The 24,305-nt window shown below is 41.8% G+C and overlaps 2 protein-coding genes across 3 annotated transcripts in view; both read left to right on the top strand.

The window, feature by feature from the left end:
- Positions 1 to 697: 697 nt before the first annotated feature.
- Positions 698 to 8,640, top strand: LOC103368949 (zinc finger protein 665-like). Its single transcript, XM_008297502.1, is given in 7 exon segments — positions 698 to 788; positions 990 to 1,189; positions 2,715 to 2,816; positions 2,901 to 2,996; positions 3,601 to 3,711; positions 4,283 to 4,406; positions 4,538 to 8,640. Coding segments are annotated over 7 exon segments (2,799 nt in total). The 5' UTR covers positions 698 to 763; the 3' UTR covers positions 6,679 to 8,640.
- A 9,230-nt stretch (positions 8,641 to 17,870) lies between these two features.
- Positions 17,871 to 24,305, top strand: part of LOC103368947 (NAD-dependent protein deacylase sirtuin-5, mitochondrial-like) — an 8,598-nt gene continuing 2,163 nt past the window's right edge. The window contains exons 1-8 of one of the 2 annotated variants that reach the window (XM_008297499.1): positions 17,871 to 17,940; positions 18,788 to 18,892; positions 21,123 to 21,256; positions 21,519 to 21,744; positions 22,364 to 22,451; positions 22,583 to 22,636; positions 23,619 to 23,742; positions 23,906 to 24,021. In XM_008297499.1, the coding sequence (XP_008295721.1) occupies positions 18,793 to 18,892; positions 21,123 to 21,256; positions 21,519 to 21,744; positions 22,364 to 22,451; positions 22,583 to 22,636; positions 23,619 to 23,742; positions 23,906 to 24,021 (842 nt within the window). In that variant the 5' untranslated portion in view covers positions 17,871 to 17,940; positions 18,788 to 18,792. The other variant, XM_008297500.1, reaches the window with a different exon arrangement.

Below are 24,305 nucleotides of genomic sequence, written 5' to 3'. Positions count from 1 at the left end.
TTTGTTTTGTTTTTTAGCTTTTCTGTATTAGTTTTGTAGTTTATTTGTTTTATATCCTCCTGAGAACTGAGAAAAAAATATGCATTTTGCTGCAGTCTCCATGTTGTCTCAGCATGAAAACAAAGCTCCCCTCATCCCACCCAAACACATGACATACCACTGGAAAGGCCAGGATGTCCTCCAAAGAGCACATTAGGATTTAGTAGGTTAGCTCAAATTAGTCAAAAGATATAGATGAAAAAAAAAAGTCCACTTCAGAGGACATAAATGAATAGGCTGGGTGTCAGGATGTTGGTCTTTATTGTTATTGTTTAAGTCAGAATAAGACAAAATGCTGTAATAATGGCAGTAAGTTGGAGGAGGCTTCTTTGTGCAGCTTATTCCATGTAATATCTGCTACGATGCTGCCATCTTGTGGCGTCTATGGGCAATTTACTGACTACACAGTTTGAAAAAACACAAACACAAGTGGTGTAAAATGTGCCTCTCTCTTCATAAATCTAAATTTACAGAGCCCCGTGTCATTTATGTTGTCAAAACGCCGTAAACATTATCTAAAAACACTGTCTGCTTAAGCGGATATTATGAAACGAGCGTCTCCCTTGTACGTTCGTACGTGATGACGTAGAACGTAGTCACTTCCTGATAGACGTAAGCCGGAAGTGACTTCCATATTCCGGCCAGTCTTTTTTCTTTTTTTTTTTATTGGCTAAAATATTATTAGCAAGTCTTCTCTGCTAAAAATTATGTCCATAACGCTAAAATGAGCACCACAGTCACCGACCATGGTGAGTGTTTAAACACTCAGCTACACCTTGCCTCATGTTAGGTCGCCTTTTCCCACACATTTAACAGTGATGTTAATGGAAACAGCTAATGTTAACGGGGAAGGTGCCAATTAATGTCGCACTGCACTAAACATATTTTTATTTATTTTCCTATCAGCGATAATTACCTAATCCTAAATTGTCCCCCCTGTGTTTCCTCAGGCTGCCTCCCCCTCTCCTCTCTCCGGCTTGTCGTCCCTCCTGTGCAGCTTGTGTCTGCAGCTCTGTGGCAGATAGTGAAGCAGGGAGCTGTGATGTACTACGGGCTGCTGGAGGAATTCATCAGCACAGTGCTGGACACTGTCCCTGAGCTGCTCACTGACACAGAGAGAGTCCAGCTAGTTATGGGCCTAAGTGCAAGGGTAAGATTAAAATGCAAGATGTCTTTAAAGTTCTGTCATCCTGCTGCAAACTTGTCATCTTCTATCGATTAGGTTGTTTCTGAAGAGAAACTATAAATAGAGATAGTTTCCAGCTATTCTGCAGAGTACAATTTCAAACACAAAACCTAAAATCAGATTCTAACTAAATCAGAATCCGTTTTATTGCCAAGAAGGTTTTCACGTACGAGGAATCGGATTTTGTGCATAACAGTAATAAAATAAGAAAATAACCAATAACAACCAAGTGTAGCAAATTAAACCTATTCTAAAAGCAATATAAATATGTAAAATGCTGTTTAAGTATGTCAGCTGTGCAGATGCAAACTGTTTACCTGAGAATTAGCAAAATGTGACTATTTGTAGTGGAAAAAAGCAGTTAATGCTGAAGGTAGTTTGCATGAGCTTAAATTCTCACATCTACATAAAAATAACTTTTTGCACATTACTGCATAATATTAATAATCAGCTGATAACACTGCACATTTTGCATATTAAGGTGCTCAGAATGATTGTGGTTTACAACTGTGCATAGTGTCTGCAAATAATACACATGATTAATAAATAAAATAATAAAAATGTATAAAATAAAAATCAGTATTTCTGTAAATAGTAGTTTGTTTTTAAACAATGCACAAAACTGACTGTAAAACTATTGTTTTAGTTTATTTAAATGGATGAAAAATATAATTTTTTAAAGCTATATGTCATTTGAAAGAAAAATGATGAACATTAAATATTTTACACACTTTTGCTGTTATTCTGTTTTTTCTTCTTCTGTTTTTTAATGTGACAGTGTTGCTTTTAAGCATTTATTTTAAAATAAAATCAGTTTTCATATATGAGTTTTAATTTGTATCAGTTTTTGGGCATGAATTACGATCTATGGTGGATTATCTGGACTGCATGTGTCTGATTGTATACGTCAGGTTTTACATGAAAAAAAACTCATGTGTCATACATGATACACTTGTCTTTACAGGGTTAAGGACTTGAGTAATGCACAAATACAAAAGATGGTTGATCTTCTACAAAATAGAGAATCTCTTATCACAGCTTACTTCATGCTGTCATAATGTGTGAAAAGTATGAGTACATCCAACTGCATTATTAACACTACAAGTCAGAGTTTATGAAGAATAATGAATTAGAATAAGCAGATGAAAGCAACTGGGGCTCCATAGTCTGAGAAAATGAGGCACTTGACTGTTTTATACCATGTTATTACGTTTACAGGCGCCAACACGAAACAGAGGCACTTAAATAACTGGGCTTATAATGACATTTCAATGCAGACGTTGTTTTGTTCATGACTGAAGACTGAAAGGATCATTTGTGTTAAACAGGAACAGTGTAAGCATCATGCGCCCTCATATTCTGCAAATAGATCCGATCCTTACATGCAGTGTGATGCTATCTAGTGATAGGTCGCACCGTTCAGGACCACACCTCCTCCTGCCGGAAAAATAAAGCCTTCACTAAATCAGGTCTGTGGATTCGCCAACAGGTGGTGCTAGAGTTGTGCCGCAGTGATGATTTTGCCAGACCAGAGACCATCCGGCATCATCTGAGCAGAATGAACACCTACATTTCCAAGCAGGATGAGGAGGTAGATGCTTTGTTTCTTTTTAAAAATCTGTCACTGTTGGTGCCATGTGTACTTACTTGTGTGTTTTTTTGTTATGTTTTTAAGATGTCCAGATTCGAGGTAAAGGCGACAGTTACAAACTTCCTGAAGCTTGTTCACACTCTTGTGGAGGATCAACACCAGAGGGAGATTTTTTATCAGGTGAGTTCATTGGTACTAGATGATTAAAAACTTTACATTTTGAGACGTCAAACATCTGAACAGAGGTGGAAGAAGAATTCCCATCTTTAGATTAAGGAATTGTAGCAATACAGCAACACAAACATACTCCTTTAAAAGTTAAAGTCCGGCTTGAAAAATATTTAAGTTACAGTACAGAAACGTTAGAAGAGGTTAAAATGTTTTAGTACAGGTTGATGAGGGGTTGTCTGATGGTTAGTGAGAGACAGAAGAAGAAAAAATAAAATCCTAAAATCTGCTCTCAGTTTTCTGACTTTCTCTCTCCTCTTTTTATTTTGGTGAGAATCATGTCATCATGTGTTTAAATGGCACCATGTGACAGGTCTAATGTGACCCAGACTATGTTAAAAATGTGTTTGTATTTCAAAAAATTGTTATAATATCCATTGTGTAAAATCTCAAATGAAAGTCTAAAGCAGCATTAAAAGCAATTACTCAGATATTACTACTTTCCACCTCTGGATCTGAAGTAGTTTTCAAAGCCTTTTCTCTGATTATGGAATGTAATGAAGGTTTTTGTCTTTGCCTTTTTCTATTTATTTTTTTTACTTTTTTCATTTTTTAGAAAATCTTCCCCACACTGTTTGGCAATAAATATGACTCAGCCCTACAGGCTCTAATGAGAAAATTCCTCTTTAATCTTCAGAAGCTGCTGCCTGTTCCCTCCCTTGAACAAGTGGGTACCTGACATACACTAAATAATGCAATGACAAATAGGTTAGACGGCTACAGCCTGCTAAGTGCTCTGCTTGTTAGCAGTAAGTCAGAACAGAGGCAAGTAAATGCTGATATTGTGAATCAACTTGTTCCTTACACAGCAAAGACCTTTGTACTCCGATTACACATTTTACATGTAATGGATTAAAAGTACAGAAAGTGGATAAAACAGTGATGCAGAAATGTGCTGAAGAATTGCACTTTTTTGTGAGCGGCATGAAAAAGCTACTGTGGAATTAATTAAGTTAAATATTCGCTTCAACGCTGATGAATTAAATTGTGATTTGAAGTTTTTACAGTTTAAAAATACTGTTTAATGAACCAACATCGATCTTATTTAACCATTATCACACACAACCAATAAGGAAATGGGATTTTAGAACATATACAAAAAGCATTAATGAATGTGTGTCTATTTCTAAAACTTTTCTCACAAGATACATCCCTATATACTTCCAGAAGTGCAAAGCATGAAAATCAATGTGAGTATTCTGTGACTGCTGTCGGATTTTGTTTGATCCCATTTCTAGACTTCCCTCTGGCTCAGTCTGTCCCCTCCGATCTTAAAAGAGTGTGTAGACTTTGTGAGTCAACCTGAGCATCTGACGACACTCATTCAGCATCACAAAAATCACGGACACCAAGTTCCACAAGGTAGCACTCTGAGCGACTTTCACTTATTTCCAGATAGTCTTTTGTCCTTTTTCTGTTGGTTTTCTGACATTAAAAATATTTTGTTGTTGTTTTTTTTTTTTGGACGGGTGGATGTGTCATTTTTTTCATAGCTCCGTCTTCCGCTGGCGATGACTGCATCCTTTCCAGCCTGTCTTATCACCTCGCAAAGGTGGACAATGATGAAGGAAACACAGCTGTCAAGTCTGGATCCGACTGGCGCAGAGAGAACTCGCTTGGAAGCGAGTCTGAAGAGGAGTCGGAGGAGAGAAATTCAGAAGTGGCGATGAGTGTGGAGAGAAATGGGCAGACTGATGATCTGACTGAACACCAAGGAGCCTCCGTGGAAGTAATACTTCAACCTTTTGATGAAAGCGAGTCTAATGATGATGAAGACGTGGACAAGAAATGGTTTCGCCATTCGAAAACTCACAACAGGACATCCGCAAAAACCTTCAAGTGTCTCGCTTGTGGCCAGAATTTTGGTTCTCTTGGCAAACTAAAAAGGCACAAGATGACTCAAAGTGGTTGCCGGATGAACAAACTGGGTCAGTCCGATTCTGCTCGCCAAAGTAGCTTCCTCAAGAAGATTAATTTACATCCTAAACCTAAGATTTGTATCAGGAATGCTGCTTCTAAAGACGAGCTTTCGTCATTGGCGGGAGCATCACCACACGACCCGTCACATCCAAACTCTGAGCAGTCTAATGATCGCTACGGTCTCGTTTGTCGTGGTTGTGGCAAGGTTTTTACGTACCCGAAGAATTTTGACAAACACCAGAAGCTTTGTGTGGTCAGTAATAAGCAACAGACAGACCCAGTGTTCCCCAGTGACCCTGTTCCTTCAACCAAAGAGCCTTTCCTCAGCGAAACGGCAGCTTTAAATGTTGCCCCTGTGGGATTGATATCTTCCGACTCGTGCAAAAGAAGCAGCCGCGTCAAAACATGCTCGGTTTGTGGGGAAATATTCACTCGTTCTGCTGACTTGACGAGTCACATGAGATGCCATGCTGACCAGAGCCCTTACCGCTGTTTGCATTGCGGGAAAGACTTTGACAACTGTGAAGACCGGGAGACACACCAAGAGGGTGAATGCAGGAACCAACGTCCACATGCAGAACACGCACAGGAGAGCTCTTTGAGCAGCACGAACAGAAGGAATCTCGAGAATTCTGCCGTTTCAAGGGCTGCCGCTCACATCCAAACAGTCAAAGATGTAACTGCAGACTCTCCTTTGACGTGTCAGGAATGCGGCCAAGGCTTTACTTACTACAAGAGTTTTACGAAGCACCAAAGCAAATGTTGCAGGAGAGCTCCTCGACTAAAAAAGTGAGCGAACCATTTCATTATCAACGCTTGTGATTTCCAATCGGCGCCTCAGAACTCCTCAAACAGTGCAGATGACTCCCCGAATGAATCTCACATCATCAAGTGCACCATGTGCGAGAAGAACTTTTCAGATATCGCCCTCATAAAAAGACACTACTCCAAGTCCCACAAAGTCCGAGGCTCATACCCCTGTCCCGTGTGCAAGAGAACTTTCGTGAGGTTGTGCGAATTGGTTCGACACCAGCAGAACAAAAAACTGTACCAGTGTGCCGCCTGTAAGAAATGTTACGCAAAGCCCGGACTGCTGAATGATCATGAGAAGGTTCACAGTGCCAGCGTAACACCACGCGTTTGTGAAACATGTGGGAAGAGCTTCAAATCACTGGCTTATCTGATTCTGCACCAGAGCAAACACCGAGAGCGGCAGCCCAGCGTTTGTTCCTGCTGCGGGAAGCAGTTCAGCACAAAAGACTGCCTGAGAGCGCACATGGTGAGGCACACGGGCGGGTACCCGTGTCCGGTGTGCGGGAAGAAGTTCTACCAAAAAACATACCTCAAGTGGCACCTGTACAAACACACGGGCCAGGAGCCGTACCTGTGCGACACCTGTGGGAAGGGCTGGCCGAGTGCAGCTCAGCTCAAGCTCCACATGGTCCAGCACACGGAGGAAAGGCCGTTCAAGTGCGAGGACTGCGGCGCCTGTTACAAGAGAGGATCCCACTTGACGGCTCACCGGAGAGCCAAGCACATCAGGCTGAGGCCGTTTGCGTGCGACGTTTGCGGCAAAGCCTTCAGGTTGAACAACGAGCTGAAGAAGCACATGATGGTCCACACGGGGGAGCGGCCGTTCACGTGTCCCAGATGCGGAAAAACCTTCACACGAAAATCCCGCCTTAGGGAGCACAGAGAAAAGGCTTGTTTGTAAATTCAGATGTTAAAGCCGGCCGTGAGTCATGTACAGCAGCGCATAAATGCCCCGCAAGCCTTTTTTTTTTTTTTTTTTGCAACGTACTCCGTTCTGTATGTGTACGACAACTTTTATAACGAAGCGACAGATTGGTAAATAAACTACAACACTTTGTCTGACACGGTGGCTGATTTCGTTCGCTGAGAATACAAATTGCTGTGCAACACAGCATGCCACTTTTCTGATGTATTCAGATGTTTACAAGCTTACTCCAAAGCCTTCCAGAAACTCACAGTTGTACACAGCGTTATAGAACGTAGAGACACGTGTAGTGACTGTGCTTAGGGGAGGTAGTTTTTACAGACAGATTGGTAGATGTGAGTTTTATGTGATGATGTGCTGCTCTTCAAACTTTTATGTAATGAATTTCTTCTTACTGTTACAAAACAAGCACTCTGAAGACGTCAATCTGAGCTTGTTTCATTACTTTGTGAATGTATTATTGACCAAATGCTGATTTATCAAGAACATGATCAGATTAAGTGAGAGCATATGATTGGGAAATCATTTGACTGAAGAGAAGTTTTTGAAATAGGCTCTGTAAATGTGGCAGGAATAGCATTGACACTAATTTTGGATTGACAGCTGATTATTTTGTCTGACATTAAAACCTTTCACACATCCTCATATGAGTTGTTGATGCTGCTCGTGTCAGTTTACGTCGGCACGACTGTCATTTATGCACGGCAAATAACTGAAATGATTCTTTTTAAATCGATAATCAACTGATTTTCCACACGTCATCGTGTGCGATAGCTCCACCAGAGAGCAGTGGTGCTCCAGGGACCGTGTTCTTTACACAGCGTCTGCCATGTGGTTCATTTTCAGTTTCACAGCAACACCTCCCATGAGATTATGTGAGAGCCTGTACAGCTGTCAAACTCCAGATGACTCTTTGACTATAGACAGTTTTTTTTCGGTAACACAAAATTGCTCTGTTTGACTGTAATCTCCTTTAAGTTGAAGAGGATAAAGATGCGACTGTGCGGCCTGAATGTTAAACCTTTAAACACAACTGTTGTCTGTTAATATCAGACCTATTTTGTCTGTGTGCCTTTTGTTATTTTCTGCACAAAAGAACCCACAGTTTGAGGTTTTCAGCTGTATTTCTTTTTCAACTTTGACGTAATTAAGGAACAGTGTTGCGGCTGAGGTGGTAGAGGGTGACTGATTGCAGCTTTTTTTGGAGGCGAAGCGAACATCTCTGCATTAACCGCGCAGTAGGTGTTCGTTCTGTTTAATGAACGGCGCCGAGAGGGAATACAGAACACTATACGAGCTCCTCTGAAAATCTTCTGACGGGACTACGAGCAGCGCGAGCGATACAAAGAAAGCAAATCTCGGGTAATAAGGTCTGGTTGTGTTTTTTTTCCTCCCACAAAATCAAACTCCTTGACAGCAGGCGAGTGAAAATCGAAAAGAGAGGAAATTCCAGAAAATGAAAGCAATCTGCAGTGAGCTCTGCGACACTGGCTGGCCGGCAGACTGCCACTCCTCTGGGATGTTCTCGCTGTATGTGTCTGCAGAGACTATTTCTCGTCTCAGACTGAAACTTCCATCTGTCCTGCTCTCTCGATGAACACCACACTGAGGGACTCTCAACTGAAGAGCTTAGGACCCTTCTGGCCTTCTCTGGTTCTGCTGAAGTTAAGACTATTATCTCTTGGTTTCAGGCACAAGGAGTTTAGCGTTATATAACACATCAGGAGTCACCGACGACCTGCCACTGATGTATTTTCATAACTTCAGGTGTTGCTGGTTCCTCGTAGTTTCAGTGTCACACTGGTCCATGCAGAATAACTTTAAAACACCCTCTGCGGTGGTTGTTCATGTGATCCCAGTGGGTCCCCCCAACTCCTGACACTGCATTTTAGCATTTATTGATAATTAACTTTCGTTAAAATAAATCTAGCGGTCAAACTTAGTGGAATTTTCTTGCTTAAAATTCATCGATTTGACTGTTAAATCAGTGGTTAGCATCGTTGCCTTGCAGCTAGAAGGTCGCCAGTTTGCATCCCGGTGAGGACACCTGGGATCTTTCTGCGTGGAGTCTCCATGTTCTCCCCGTGCAGCGTGGGTTCTCTCCGGGTTCTCCGGCTTCCTCCCACACAGTCCAGAATCATGCTGAGGTTAATTGGTGATTGTAAATTGTCCGTAGGTGTGAATGTGAGTGTGCTTGGTTGTCTGTCTCTAAGTGTAGCCCTGTGATAGACTGGTTACCTGTCCAGGTGAACCTGCCTTCACCCTGAGTCAGCTGGGATAGACTCCAGCCCCCCATGACCCTAGTGAGGATTAAGCGGTGTATAGATAATGGATGGACTGTTGTGCAAAACAGAAGCATCAATGAATGCTAAATGTGCAGAATTTCTCTCTGATTATTCTGTAGCAGTGGTTTTGTAAATAATAAAAGCAATTGCAGGGAAAACCGGTGCAGTCTATGCGCTGCTTTAACCCTCATTGTACTATATTATATTTAACAAAGGGATTAACTACTATAAGAAACCAGTATCATTGCAAATTATGAACTCCTTTCTTCTCCAAACATTCTTGTAATTTCTGTCAGAAAACAAAAGATGGTTCTTGTTTTTAGTTAAGTTGTAGTTAATTTGCATTTTGTGTAAAACAAAGATTTTATCCCAGGTACAATAAACATTCATACTTGACAACATAATTACCTTTGTTTTTATTCTGCTATCATTTCAGCAACAATGAATCTGGCTAATCTTCATCTGCTTCCCCACGTTGACTCATCAAGTCATCCACAACTATGTTCTACATTTTTAACAGCCATCTCGGAGCTGGAAAGAAACAGAGCGAACTTTTGAGGTCTTTCTCTGTTTATATTCATCCTTCTCCCTCTGCGGCCTCGGATCTGGTTGTGCTTCTCCCTCCACACTCACACCATCTCCTGATCAGGCTCCGACTGCATGATGCGCTATTTTAAGTCTCATCTTCTATAACAGAATATAAACATTAGTTTTGAAATTCATAAAACATGTCGTCATGAAATTCTGTATTGTATTTTTGGACTTTGAACTTATTTTGTGAGGAGCAGTATGCATAGATGGAATTGGGGTTGTTGTTTTTTTTGACTGGGGACCTGAAACCATAGTTTATTTAGAAATCTCTAATTACAAAGTCATGAAAAATTGGAGTGACAGAATAAAGTACCTGTGATATGACAAAAAGTACAGCTCTGGGATTTAAGAGTACCCCACAGCTATATATTTTTCAGCATGAGGGATTATTTATTCATGGTATTGTCTGAGCTGGATATGTGAGCAGCGGAGGAGCTCGTAGTTTTCTTACTAACTTGCGGCTCAAGTTTATCTGAATGTTGCAGCCTGATTGTCACCTTTACATCTCCAGGTGTTGCCTCTTTATCTTCAAAGCGCTCTGTTTCATATTAAGTAGCCACAGGTTACATTTTACTTCTGATAATGTTTTAATAATGTGATTAAAAATCAATTCTGCGTCGGATCTATATTCCGCAGAAAGGATGGGAGCAAAATGCCTTCTTAGTTAAATCACTTAACTTCACAGAATTATTCTGCTTCCTCAGATCCCAGTTCATCCTGCAGGCTATTAGACGATCTTTACACAGGCTTACATAACTGTCTGAGAAGCGCACGCATTATTTAACATATTGTTTTGTGTAGAGGGAACACAACACCACCTCTCTTTTCACATTTAAATTAACAAATGTCTAGTTAATCAAGTATGGTGCGCATCAGCCTATGAATGAAAAAGGGGTTTTTGTTCTTCTGTCATTCATATAATCGGAGGATTAACCTGGGTTCAAACGTAGCTCGGGGTTTATCATCGGATATAGGATACAATTCTGAAGGAGTGCTGAGTGGTGCATTGCAGCTTTGATTGAACTGAGTCCCAGGTTTGCAGCAGTGTTGAGGGGATTCTGACTCTGTGAAGACACTTACTCAGCAGAAAGGTCCTAAAGAGCTGGTGCACTATGGGAACGGCGCTGGTGACACTCGCAACAAATGACTGTCTTTACACATTCATCATCTCCATTTAATGGATGACAGTGCACGCCTCCCGACCGCCTGACATTATCTGCTGAGAATATACATTTAATTGCCATTATGAGATAACAGCGATATCGCTCGCTCGTCCCTCAGGCAACAGACTGGATACTGTGTGCAGCCGGCTTTGTTTTATTTCTCAATGCGTGTTTCTTTAAATTTTGTAAAAGCAGCCTCAGAGAGTAACAGTGATTCAGGCAGAGCTCTCTCCTCCAGTATAATTGGTGCTTGGCCATGCTGCCATTGCAGTGGGATCTTTACCCCTCTCTGTACCGCCGTGCATCCACACTTACTATAAATATGACCCATAAGCACATCGTCATGCAGATTTCTTCAGCTTGGGAGGCTTTTGAAAAAAAAAAAAAAAAAGGCGTTATTTCTCAGATGGCGTGTGGAAAGCGCATCGCCGCCAGAAGCCTTTCCCACACTTCCAAGTGTGACAGAGAGAGGGAGAGAGATGAAAAGAAAGCAGAGAGAAAAGCGAGAGATTGCAGAAAAAAGAGATGCAGCTTCCTGAAGGCTCTCATAGAAGACACCTGCTCGCCTTTTTTTTTCTCTCGTATAAGCGTCTTGCTCCAGAGGTTGGCAGGTGGTCTGGCCAGGTGACACTGATGGCTGATTGAACTTGTATGCAGCAGGAGCATCCAGTAAGAGTTCTGGATATAGCATTGCTATTTTTTGCCCTGATTTTCCCACTCATGTTTTATTCAGACCTGGGATGCTTCTGCACATGAGGGCCTATTTGCAACCAAGTAGGGAAGATGGATGCTCGGTTGTTTTCTTTTTTTTTTTTTCTCTCTCTCAGATGTTAGGCTCCTGTTAGGCTCTCATGTGATGGTCTGACATGTCAGCCATGTGCTGTGTGCATGTGTTTTGTGGATGGTTGGGGGGGGCAATGAAAGAGAGATAAATCAGAGGTGACAGAGGCTGAGAAATGATATAAATCTCTCGCCACTAATTATCCTCACTTTGTTAAACACATTTGCTAATAGCCTCTAGTGTCGCTACAAACAGCTAAAAACATTACTAATTCAACAGCCTCTGCACTGGCTCCAGCCCAACTAGTTAATCAGAAATTCACTTTGCTTTTGAAAAAAAAAAAGGACTGACAGCTTGAATCGGTGATTGCAAATTCCGCCGGTTCTTGTCCTTGCAGTCACCTTTAGCTGCCTTTCAAAAAAAAAACACCCCGACATAATCCGACCAGATCTTTCCTCATGAAAGTGAATATGCAAATCGTGTCTGAATGCTGAATAGTGGAAGATAATGCAAAAATATCTGCACGCATCCCGTCAGAGAAGCCACAGCTCCATTTCTTTCCTATGAAATGTTCCTCTCACATACTGTAAATCGTCAGGTAACTGGCACACACAGCTCTGCAGCAGAAATTTGCCCCGTCCCACCATGCATCTGGTGTGTATTGATTGTACTCTTTCGGACAGCATTGCTTACTGTGCACAGGCACTGCAACACAGAAAGAGAGAAGCAGGGAGTGGTGGGTGGTGAATGATTTGAGTTTCGCTTTTTTTAGCCTAATGTGGCCGCAACACTGAGCCAGGTTTGAGCAGCAGATTCTGAGAGGAACATGTAATAACGTTCAAGCCGCATCTCTTTGCATATTTACAGCTATACTTGCGAGACAGAGACTGCGCGTTGTGTACGGTTAAGGATGCAAATATACATGTGCATAAAAGCCAAGGAGGGCGCCTCGTATTATCTGTGCTTAAACATCTGCAGTGCAGCCGAGTTCTGGATTCAGCTTTGGCTATTTGCATGCAGGCCAGGTAAAACGGTAGGAGCTGAAGCCACTGGCATCCCCACACAACATCCAGCTGTTTGGCACAACAAACATATGTGCAGGAGGTGTGCTGTGATTAAAGTTCCATACAACAGAGACACTGAAGGAGACCCTAAACAGGCTGGCCTGTGTGTCAGGAATTCAAAACTAAATAAATAAATGCAGAAAGTTAATGCGGCATTCCAATTTGCAATATGCCATCTTAATCCTAAACATGGTATTCATGAGTCATGCTCAATTCTGATACAGCCGAGCTCTGTGTGGACAACACATTTGATTTCATTAGGATTAAAAAATGCCTGCATGCATGCATTACCCTTCGTTTACTTATTTTAGCACGATGAAAGAAACTCCTGACATGAAGGTCTTCTTCTTCTAAATCAAATATAAACTCATGAATGTGCAGCATTCACAACACAGCTGCACCGTAGCACCACTACGACTGCACCAATCAGTCAGCCAATCTATGTTCCTCATAATACACGCTAACAGGATCAAGCGAAAAGAGCGTAACCGTCGATTAAAGCCACTGAGAGTGTTAACACCAAAAGGGTGACTAATGAAAGGAGTCAAATACGGAGACAGAAGGCAGGGAGACGCCGAGTTAAAAGGTTAGGTTGATCGTGTGAATGAAGATGTTGGAAAACCCAGAGGTGTCTAATCTCTTTGGCAGAGGTACGTTAGTGGAAAATCAAAAAGAGCCAGCGCCTGCAATTAGGAGACTTTCTTGTATGAAGCATGAGTCTGCAGACAGAGAGCTGCTGAATGACGGACAAATAAAAACAAGCAGGCAACCTCTTCAAGGAAGACAGATGCTGTGTCAGCAGGCAGCATATAGGCAGCGCACTAACAAGGGACTGATATGTATGCACACTTTGAGCTCACAAAAATACATGTTTACACAACGACGTATCTCTTCTTTTTAGCTAAAAAAAAAATCCTTGTAATATAATATTTCTAGCTCCTCTGTCATCGCTCAGCTGCTGCTCCAGCTTCCCGTGTGTGTGCATGCATGCATCCTGCTGAAATAACAATCTGAAGCTTCACACCAAGCGATAATGATTGAAATCAAACCTGTCAGGGAGGTCAGACATCCATCCACACCTACGCCCTTTAATGTTTTATGGCAGATGGCACAATCGTTGACAACTGTGCGGTTAATGATGCCGTTATGTGGTTATGTCTTTGTGACTGTGTGCAGGGCCATTTAACTGTGGGGCAAATTAGATTAGTGTAGACTGCAAACAGGTCAACGCAATAAAGCCATGTTTCATACACGCTCTCTGATTTCATTAGAAAAACCCACAGAGTATCCGTCATTTGTATGCCGCGGCGTTATCTGTGTAAAAGTCAAAGTTGTGGCACACACACTGATGCCTGATCCATACATAGGACGACTTAACTTGTTTCCGGCATCAGCTGTTTGAACGCAGCAGTTAAAATGGCTGTGAACCTTCAGATTCATCTTCTAATTATCACTCAGACAAACTCGGCACCATGTAATCCGATGCCGGCGTCTTGATAATGACGTGATTGTGTTGGATATAAAAGTGCATTGTCTGCTCTTTGTGAAGATGCAGATCAGTTATGAAAACTGTGATTTAGTCATAACATTTCAGTGGCAGCAATGAATACGATTATGAATATCGTCCTTTTAGGCTGTGTTTATACCGTCACAATAGCCCTGGAAAAAAAAAAAAGAAACTGAACAAAGTGAAACCAAAGCTATTGTTTTATCGTGAAATACACAGAGATAATTGCCCAGTTCTTGTTTCACGTCTCTGGCAGCCGTGGTCATTTATCATTATTAGGCACCTGGGTGCACAACCACAAGACTTTTGGTTTCCTTGGCAATAAGCAAGCTAAATCCTGCTCCACTTCTTCAGGTGGAAGTGAGTCAACAGAGCTGTTGTACAAATCGCCCCCGTACGTTCCTCTTGCATTGTGCGAGCTTGTTGTAGAGTAAGGAAATGAAAAAGAAGCACAGAAGCTAATGACAGTCTCCTGTCATTGACAACAAGCTCGTCTCCACAGGCCAAACACTCACTGGCACCAGCAGAGTATCCTAAAACTGCCTCTTTCTTATTTTTTTCATTCATTCAACCAGGACAACACAACCGTTTTGCTCTTTTCCAGCAGCGTCTGGGCCTGACGTTGCACACATTGCTGTCAATACAGCTGCTACACTGCTGGCAAACGAGAAACTGCACTGGAGCCTAAAACACAAGCTCTGCTTAGAGCCCTCCTATTACTAAATAGTCCTGACAAGAAATCATGGGTTGATGATTTCTTGTCAAGTTCAGCTCTTCAGATGTGAGCGTTTGCTGCGCATCTTTTTAAATTTAATATCTTTGGCATTTGGGACTGTTGGCTGGAAGGAAACAAGCAATTTAAGGATGTCACTTTGGGCTTTTTCACTAATTCATGACATTTAACTAAATGATTAATTGTAACATTACTAACAGATGAATTTGGTATGAGGTGACACACTTCCACACGCTTTGTCAGAAGGCTCCAGGCATCTTCTTCACATCAGCATATTTTATCTAACGTCACCAAGAGGGTGAATAAACAAAATATATGACATTTTGACATTTTCTCAACCCAAAAAAAGGGAGAAAAAAGAGAAACATGGACAACTGGACGACATCCAAACACTACAGACTACAGGCTGGTGCTCATCTCTTACAATTTGCAGAGTGGATGATGGGTGTGACTCCAGCTGCAAGCTGATAAAATGGGATAAGAACATTTCTATTAAGCTGCGCCAGGACTGTTCTTTTGAATCCTATATTTCAGAGGCATTAAGGGAACAAGCGTAGGACTTGTGATGTCATTCTAATCATTAGACATGTGGGCACACTCAAATCCTCCCAGTGAACGAGACTAGCAGGAGAAAAGCACATTTGGACTGCGATAGCTACAGATATCAAAGATCCTTTGGAGCATTAAGTGACTGGCGTGGATGTGGGTTTAACAGACTGCTGGATGCAGCGTGGATCTTAATTACACTGTAGTGCAAAAAGATCCCAATCCTGTTGACTCAGTCAGCATAAAATGCCAAGTCACCATGGTAACAGGGGATGCAACACACTTTGTAAACGGGGATGGAGACAGAAGACCGATCACCACGAGTGTCATCGCAGTTAGATGAGAATCTGAGACACACAAAAAATATACACAACAGCAGCGAAATTTTGTGCACCACAGCGAAAGCTACTACAGGTCACATTGAGGCTTCTTCCTATTATGTAACTGCGTTGAATTACAGTGGTGGCAATTACCAAACGCTGACGAAATCTGAATTCACACATGAATGGTAGTGAAAGCTGAGAAAAAATAAAACAAAATAGGCGGCTGCTTCATTCCCAAACTCCGCCAGCGTTTTGCGCCATGCCCGCCTGTCAGCCCGCCGCCGCCAGTCTCCAAAGTTGCATAACATTTCAGTCACAGTTGCCTCAGAGGAAGATCTACAGCGATCCATTAATAAAATGTGGCTGCTTAAATCCCACAGCGAAACTGTAACACAAGTCCAAGACAATAACAAGCTGGTGCTCGTTTATTTTTCATCCGCGTAAAAGCAAGAGACTGTCACCCCCCTCCGGTTTACCCACATCTGGATACATGGATGTAAAGGAGAACATGTTTGGGGTGGTGAGGATGGATGGAGACGTGCGCCTACCTGTCCGCAGGTTGAAGGAGAGCCGGGCTTCAACCAGATATGGGGTGTCGCTCTTGGAGCGCAGTCTTCGGATCGGTCTGCGGTCTGTGCTGCTGGCTGGAGTGGTCGCCATCAATTTAAAGCCAGTGTCCAGGGATGACTGCTGGCCGACTGGGGCAGATGCAGAAACCACGGCCACTCACACGCTGGGAGGTAGCTATTGATGAAGGGGAGGGAGGGAGGGAGGAGGGAGTTCACACAGAGAGAGAGGGAGGGAGGGAGGGAGAGAGGATGGTGGTATATGGCTGTATAGGGCCTAGTGAGAGGAAAAATGTGAAAAAATGAAGTCAGAAAAGGCTCAGTATAGACGCATACAGTGCGCCTATACACCCTGGATCCATGCAAGGGCTAAGATTTAGGCAAAAATGTATAAATGAGTGAATCATGAGCTTCTAAGCTCAATTTAGATCCATTGAAGACAATATTTTTTCAGCAATATCTTTATTTATGAGCAACAAACATATGCATACAGAAATAAAAATGCTAATAATCCAAAAATAAATGCTCAGCTAGCAGATAATCATCTATATTTGTTATCTTCTAGGATTATTCTTCTCAAAGTCTGCATGGTTTACAGCAAACAGTTATTCTTCAGTGTGATTTATATATATTTCTGTTAAATCCAAGTATTTTGCATATTCAATAAAGGGTCCCCAAACTTCCTCATATTTTCTTTTTCTTTTTTTTAAAATACAAATTATTCTTCCCAGTGGATGGTTTGACATCATTTGTCTGATCGGATCTGATCTCAATCATTTAAACAGGCTTGCAGGAAATAACAACAACAACCAATTAATATAGCACAATATATTATACAATTGAGGAAAGCTATTGTGGGAATTTTGCAAAAAACTAAATCAGTATTATATAATGCATTAAGTCATACATGCTCATGCCTTCCATAAACAAAAGCCAAAGGTGTAAAGTCAGTTCAATAACGGGGAGTTTGTCTCTCATACTGTCTCTCAACTGTTCTACTAACAAGGCCTCCACAGAATTCTTTGTGTGGCCCTTCAGGAGACAAGATAAGGCCTCCTGAGCTCTCCAGGACCTCGGGGTCAAGCTGTTAACCTGATACAAACAAGAGGCAGACGAGAGACAAACCTTCACATTAAAGAGCAGGCAGGGAAAATATGAAACACACCAAGTATCAGCAGTAAAACACAGTAAAACCAGCACAACTGCAAATAAATAATATGATAAGATGAGGTTTTTGAGGGAGAAGGCAAACAAAATATTGCAGCAAAACATCAACACAGTACAAACAAAACTAAAGACTTCAGTGGTGATGTGTAAGATTTTTTTTCCAAACCTATTTTTTACTTTATTTTATTCTGACAGTGTGTCATCCTCTTAGTATTTTAGTTTGAAGTTGAAAACATGTCTTAGATGAAGTGCTGAGAATGAATGAATCATCCTGAATGAATCACAGTTCCTGCAGTCTACCAGCAGATGGCTCTGCTAAACAACACAGCTTATTTTTTTTTCCTCTTTTCTTTCTCCCATCTCCTGATACTGAGCTTTTTATTTTTTTTAGAGCGAGATTTACGACAGTGTGGCGCGTTTACGGCTCCTCTGTTGTTAATTACAGGGACGTGTGTAAACAAGCGAGCACGGCGTGTCTTTCTGCTCTGACAGCGGCGATATTACCCAGCGAGGTGAGTGGAAACAAAAAGCTGTTTTAAATACGACTGTTTCCACTTTGTTTCCACCCGTAGAAGACGTATTTGGTCGCTAGTTCCTGCTTATGTGACAGCGAGCACGTCGTGGTTTGATCCCAGCTAGCTCAGTTCAGCACGTCAAAGCGGCGCTAAGTCGATGCTAGCACGTCCTCCGGAGTTCGGAGAGGATTTTGCAACGACGTCTGCTGTCTAATGTTGGAGGTTAAGTAGCTGCTTGGAGGAACCTAAAAACAGCCGTGAGTGTAACTTAGCAGGACGTCTGTAGGAGTTTAAACTCCTCAGTGTGCTGGGCTTCCTGTCAAACCTGTTTCATTTGATTTCAGACGCACCCAGTTGTTTTTCTGTGCAGCCTTTTTCTTTTTACAATCGACTGTTTGCACATTCCCTGACTTGAGAGTGTTAGAACAGGTTGCTTTGTGGCAATTGCAGGCTACGTTTAGAGTGTCATTGCTGTAATTGCACAGTGCATGTGATTTTGCAGCTTTTCATGTTGGTGCTTGCACAGAACTCTATAACAGAAACGTGTTTTTACTGTTGTGTTGCTCTTATTTCTTGATTCTTCCTCTTGCATGAACCTTAAGTGTCCCAGCTTGGAGCAAAAGGCAAAAACATCCCCCTTTTCTATACTTCATGTGAGCTATGAGTGGAATTTTTAAACCCAAGTGCATCTGATATAATCAGAAAAAACTATTTTACCTGCAAACAACTTCCGTGTGCATGAGAATAAGAGCAGAAGATAAGGGTAAAAGAAAATGTAAACTTGACACAGATTTCTTCATGCATTCTCCCTCATGTTTCTCATGTGTTCATCTGGTTTTTCTAGTCACAATGCTTCTCCAAAGGCGAGCCGTCTTTGCCCTTGGCCTCCGCATGTGCTCCACTCATGTGACGAAAGGACCGCTGACTGACGCAGCCAGACCCAGCTCAGGTAATTCACGTCACCTTTATTTGTACAGCGTAAAACTACAAGTTTGGTCCTTCATTAAACATCGCTCTGTCAGTCAGGGATCCTTCCCGACAGGCACGAAGGAAATTATGCAGTGAAATGTTGGGATTAAGTGGATTTAGTTGCATTTCATAACAAAGTGTAGAAACATTGTCGTGTCAATGACATGAATAAGAAATCAATCATTTATTAAAGGCTAAATAATGAAAAACAAATACTAAGCTCCCGATTAACTGTGTCAACAACCAGGAAGCAGATCACGATAAGATAAGAGAGAACACAATGCTGAATTATATTTAAATTATTTACATAAAATGACTACTTATGTGTTTATTTATCTCTTTATTAACTGTCATCCTGCTAACAAATTTCACACACAACGACTACTAACTGGGCTTAGAATAAATGACTATAAGTAATTACTATACTATAATTACTATATAACAATCATCACTGTAAAATATGAACTTATCAGTTATATAAATAATTTGATATTATTTTAGATAAGCTACATTTAGTTTGCACATCATGTCAGTTGAAAATAGCTGCTTTTCTTTTACGGAAATTGCAGCTTTTCCATCCAACTAGCATCCTTTGATTCTTTTGTAATTTTGTTTTCAGTCACTTTTTTTCTTGCACATTATTTGTTCTACACTTCACACAGGACATTTTTACTTAGTTTACATTACCCTTAGTGTGCATTTTGTATTTTATATTTTCTTGAATAAAATGCTTATTTATGTGTATTAATGATTTTGGTAACTTCACTCTTTCTGCTGTAATAACCACATTTCCCCTCTGAGATCAACAAGGTATTTGTATTTTATTCTATTAAACAAAGCGTCATTTTTGTTCAGTTTATGTCTCAAAATTTCAGCAGCGGCACCAAATCAAAAAAAATGTTGATATGCTTGCTTTAAAAAACAACTCAGGTGTCATACATCCATTATCTAAACGCTGCTTCATCCTGGAGCCTGTCCCAGCTCATGTAAGGTGAAAGCAGGCGACATCCTGGACAGCACTCCATCACAAGACCAACACAAAGAGACAAACAGCCCAGCACGGTCACATTCACACTTACAGCCAATTTAGAATCACCAATCAACCTCAGTATGTCTTTGGACTGTGGGAAGAAGCCGCAGCCACAGAGCGAACATGCAAACTCCACTAAGGAGCTGCGATTCAAACCCAGGAGCTCTAGTGTCGCCCAGAACTATATTACAGAAGATGTATTCTAACTTCATCACAGCTAAACAGAACTCGGAGCTCTGAGAAACCTCCTGGAGTCTTTCTCCTCGCTCACACCTCTTCTCACCTCCTCCCTGTGCAGCTCTGCAGCCTCACCGTGGCTCCATTTGTGCTTTTTCCCAAACTCCCACCACGTCCTGATCATGCTCTGGCTGCATGTCGGCTGTGTGCCTGACACACTTTTTCAGTCTTATCTTGACCGTTTGGAGTCACTGTCCGAGCACATGAGAAAATCTGTGTCTGTCTCCTTCGAAATGACTCACAGATTGCCCTCCTGGACCCCCGCTGATAATAAGTGAAAGTTTAAACTAGGATGTATGACAAACATGAACTCAATGCATGGCTCCATCCGTAAAGGACGAACCTAGAAGTCTGCATGGGCGAAACTGGCAGTCGCTCAGGACAATAATAATAATAATAATAATAAAAAAGCTCCAATTAAAACAGAAAACAACTGCATGAATTCATTTGGATTCAAGGCCTGCATTGTACAGTATGACGCACAGTGAAATGTATTTTGCACCTGTTCCAAACTGAAACAATAAGAATAAATAATACTACACACAGATAGATAGATAGATAGATAGATAGATAGATAGACATAAGCAAAATAAATAAACCAAAGTGTCAAATATTGTGGAAAAAATCCCCCAAATATATATTGTTTATATATATGCCCAAAAGCGAACATGTGGAAGCAAAACAATCAGCAAAGTCAATGAAACTTTGAATGATACAATAAAGCAAAAACTATAGCTCCGGGTTATGTGGGAATACCGGTCAGTACAATTAGGGTTAAATTGATGGGGTTGGATATCAACAAACCACTGTGATACTACTGACTCCATGTGTTGTACTTCCATTATTGTATCATTGCATGTGTTCCATTTAAAAACTTAATCCCAGCAGATTACTTGGACGTCACCTGAACTGATGTTAGTTTGTCTTTTTTTTTTGTTTCTAGACGTGTCTGAATTCCGCGAGGCCTTTGCCAAAGCCAAGCACATAGCGATCATCACGGGGGCAGGTGTGTGCGCAGAGAGCGGAGTACCGACGTTCAGGGGAGAACACGAGAAGTGGAGGAAGTGGCAATCACAGGTAATTCATAAACAAGCAAAGCACACACGTATACGCACCGGTAAAGGCTGCTTTTGCTTTTCTGTTTTTGTTTTAGGCCAAAAATCTTGTGCTCAGTTGGATTTTCAGTCGTGGTTCAGAGATGCTGCTGTGGAATGGGTTCATCGTTATCAGCCTCCTTAATGGACATGTTACAACTTAATATGTGTCTAATACACGTTTTTTATTACTTCCTTCTCTGAGCTTTTATTGTGAAAACGTTGCCCATGTGGATGTTTCTCAGGACATGGCAACTCCGGAGGCCTTCTCTCGCAACCCGTCCCGGGTCTGGGAGTTCTACCATTACAGAAGGGAGCTGGTGTTGAACAAGAAGCCCAGCGCCGCCCACGTGGCCATAGCAGAGTGTGAGGCCCGGCTGAGGAAGCAGGACCGCTCTGTGGTCGTCATCACCCAGTGCATAGACGACCTGCACCGGCAGGCCGGGTCCAAAAACGTGCTGAAGATTCACGGTGAGAAGCCGAGTCAGGCCAAACATACAAGCTGCTGTTAGAATCACACATTGAAGTGATGTAGAACAACTCAGCAAACACTCGTCGTTATTGTTGTCGTATGTTTTAAAACACTGAAATAGGCCCACGTGCACAGTTTTCTTTGGCAATCTCAGTTAAAATTGAACTCAGGTCGAATGGGACAAATGCAGAGGATGAATTTTCCCATTGGGATTAATAATATTTAACTTATCCCAAAGCTGCTCCACATTTAGTGATTAATGGAAAGCTTGACAGGACCATAGTGGTTTTACTGGGACGTGGAAACATGTGATTCATCGCTGTTGGTCTCTCGAACAAACACGAGCCCGCAGAGTTAGTCACTAATTTAATGTAAGTGGACCGAGTCCAGGAAGTGTCTTGCTCAAGTGTTGATTCAGTCTTAAGGAGAACATTTTGTCTGACTTTTCCGTTTTTGTGGATGGGTGGATCAGCGAGTGCAAAAACATCTGACTTCTGCCCTTAAGCTCTTTCTTCAGTTCAACTGGGTCTTAGTTAGGACAATAAGCTATCACTGTCAGCAAACTCTGGTGAGAGGCCTACAGACAACAACAGCTTTGTGTTTGGTGTTTAACTGCAGGTAATCTGATGGAGACGCGCTGTGTGAGCTGTGGGGAAGTGAGCGTGAACAGGCGAAGCCCCATATGTGCGGCCTTAAAGGGCAAAGGGTAAGAGGCAGCAGGAATGCACACGAACCTGATAAGCATTCAGAATCTGTTGCGTGATCCCTCCAGTTTGTGACCCCTACATGAGTAAAGTGCCATTTAGCTCACTGTGTGTTTATCCTGTTAATATGCAGTGCACCTGGCCCAGATGTTGCTGACGCCGAGATTCCTGTGGATAAACTACCGAGGTGGGATTACTTTCACTTTACATTAATGACACTAAGAGCCAGATTACCTGTTTGTTCTACATTTCTAATGCACACTGTGATCAGTCAGACACAACAGCCTGGGTGTGCATAAAATTCTGGATTCTGCACCAAAATAATGAGCAAACCTCAGATAAACTCTCTGATGTATCTGTATTTAGCTTCACTGATTTAGAATTCTGCATTTTCCCTGATTTTGTGGTAAAAAAAAAAAAAAGCAGGTGTAAGTTTGTTCTAAAAACATAACATATAAAAACACAACATATTAAAAATGAAGGAAGACTGAAAGATGGTGTGATCAGTATAAAAAACATCACATTATATGAATATCTGGAACACCAAAAAGATCTGTACCCCACTAATTACACACTTTAGAGCCATTGCTAGTATGCAGTATTTCTATTTTATTTCAGTTATTTTTGTGTTCCTGTGAGAGATGCATTCACAACAACCTCCATCCTCTTCCTGCTCTGTTTTAAGCCTCTGTCTGTTTTGCATCTCGTTAAGCTATCCCTATTCTTTTTTTAAAGTTTCCTTTAAAGTTCATAATTATGGAATCCATATAAATACACCTGCAGAACTAGTAAAAACAAACATGACCCACTAGTAGAGTTCTCCTCCTACTGATGTAGAAATAATCTGCTGCCCCAGTGACTTCATTCCCTTTTTTCTAATAATGAATTCCTTTTTCCGCCACTTGGGGGCAGTGGTGCGCAATGAATACTTCAGCTCTCCTTGTGCTAGCAAGTGTAGCTAAAAACACGGCTCACAGTTTCACATTGACGTTCACTGAGCAAACAGCAGCTGTATAGTTTTTTACGGACATTTATCAATCTGGCATCCTCTGATCACATCTCATCACTGAATCCGTGTGCTTGGATTCATGCTTTGGTCTTGAGCCAAATACTTTGTGTTAAAGGCAGTACGATAAACTAACATCAGGCCTGTTTGATGCCGTGTCAAGGTGTGATGAAAGAGACTGCCGCGGCCTGTTGAGGCCCAATGTGGTGTTTTTCGGGGAGACTCTGGACTCTCACATCCTGACCCAGGTGGAAAAAGAAATGGAAATCTGCGATCTCTGCCTGGTGGTGAGTTATCCTCACTTTGATGTGCACGCACAGCGTATTTTTCCTCCCGTGTAATGCTATTATGTAATGGAGTTCAGAATGTGTCAAGGACTCGACCTGACACACTGTACGGTCGGTTTAAAGGTGACACCGGAGTCATTGCTCTCCGTTGTTTACCTTGCAGGTGGGCACGTCTTCCATTGTGTACCCAGCGGCCATGTTCGGGCCCCGGGTGGCCTCCAGAGGCGTTCCAGTGGCAGAGTTTAACATGAGCACAACACCAAAAACGGAATATTTCACGTAAGTCTGTCAAGTAGCTGAGTGCATGTTGAAGAAGATGAAATAAAACCGTCTGTCTTGTTTTAGTATGAAGTTAAGATTAGAAGAGGCAAACAATAAACACACTGGGCTGTATGTTGTTATAATGTAGGTCCAGAGGGATGTACTACGAAGTAAGCTGGGTTTTCTTTGTGTAAGCCGACTCGACAAAAAGTCTCAGTCAGAGATAATGAGTGTCACCAAGGTGGTTATCAGCTGTCAACTCAGGCTTTCTGCTTCGTTCACATAAAAGGAGGCGTTTAACG

The sequence above is a fragment of the Stegastes partitus genome, unplaced genomic scaffold (genome assembly GCF_000690725.1).
Source record: "Stegastes partitus isolate 25-593 unplaced genomic scaffold, Stegastes_partitus-1.0.2 Scaffold1225, whole genome shotgun sequence".
NCBI classification, from domain to species: Eukaryota; Metazoa; Chordata; class Actinopteri; family Pomacentridae; genus Stegastes; species Stegastes partitus.
The sequence above is the reverse complement of the archived record's forward strand: the minus strand, read 5'-3'. Positions and strand labels throughout refer to the sequence as shown.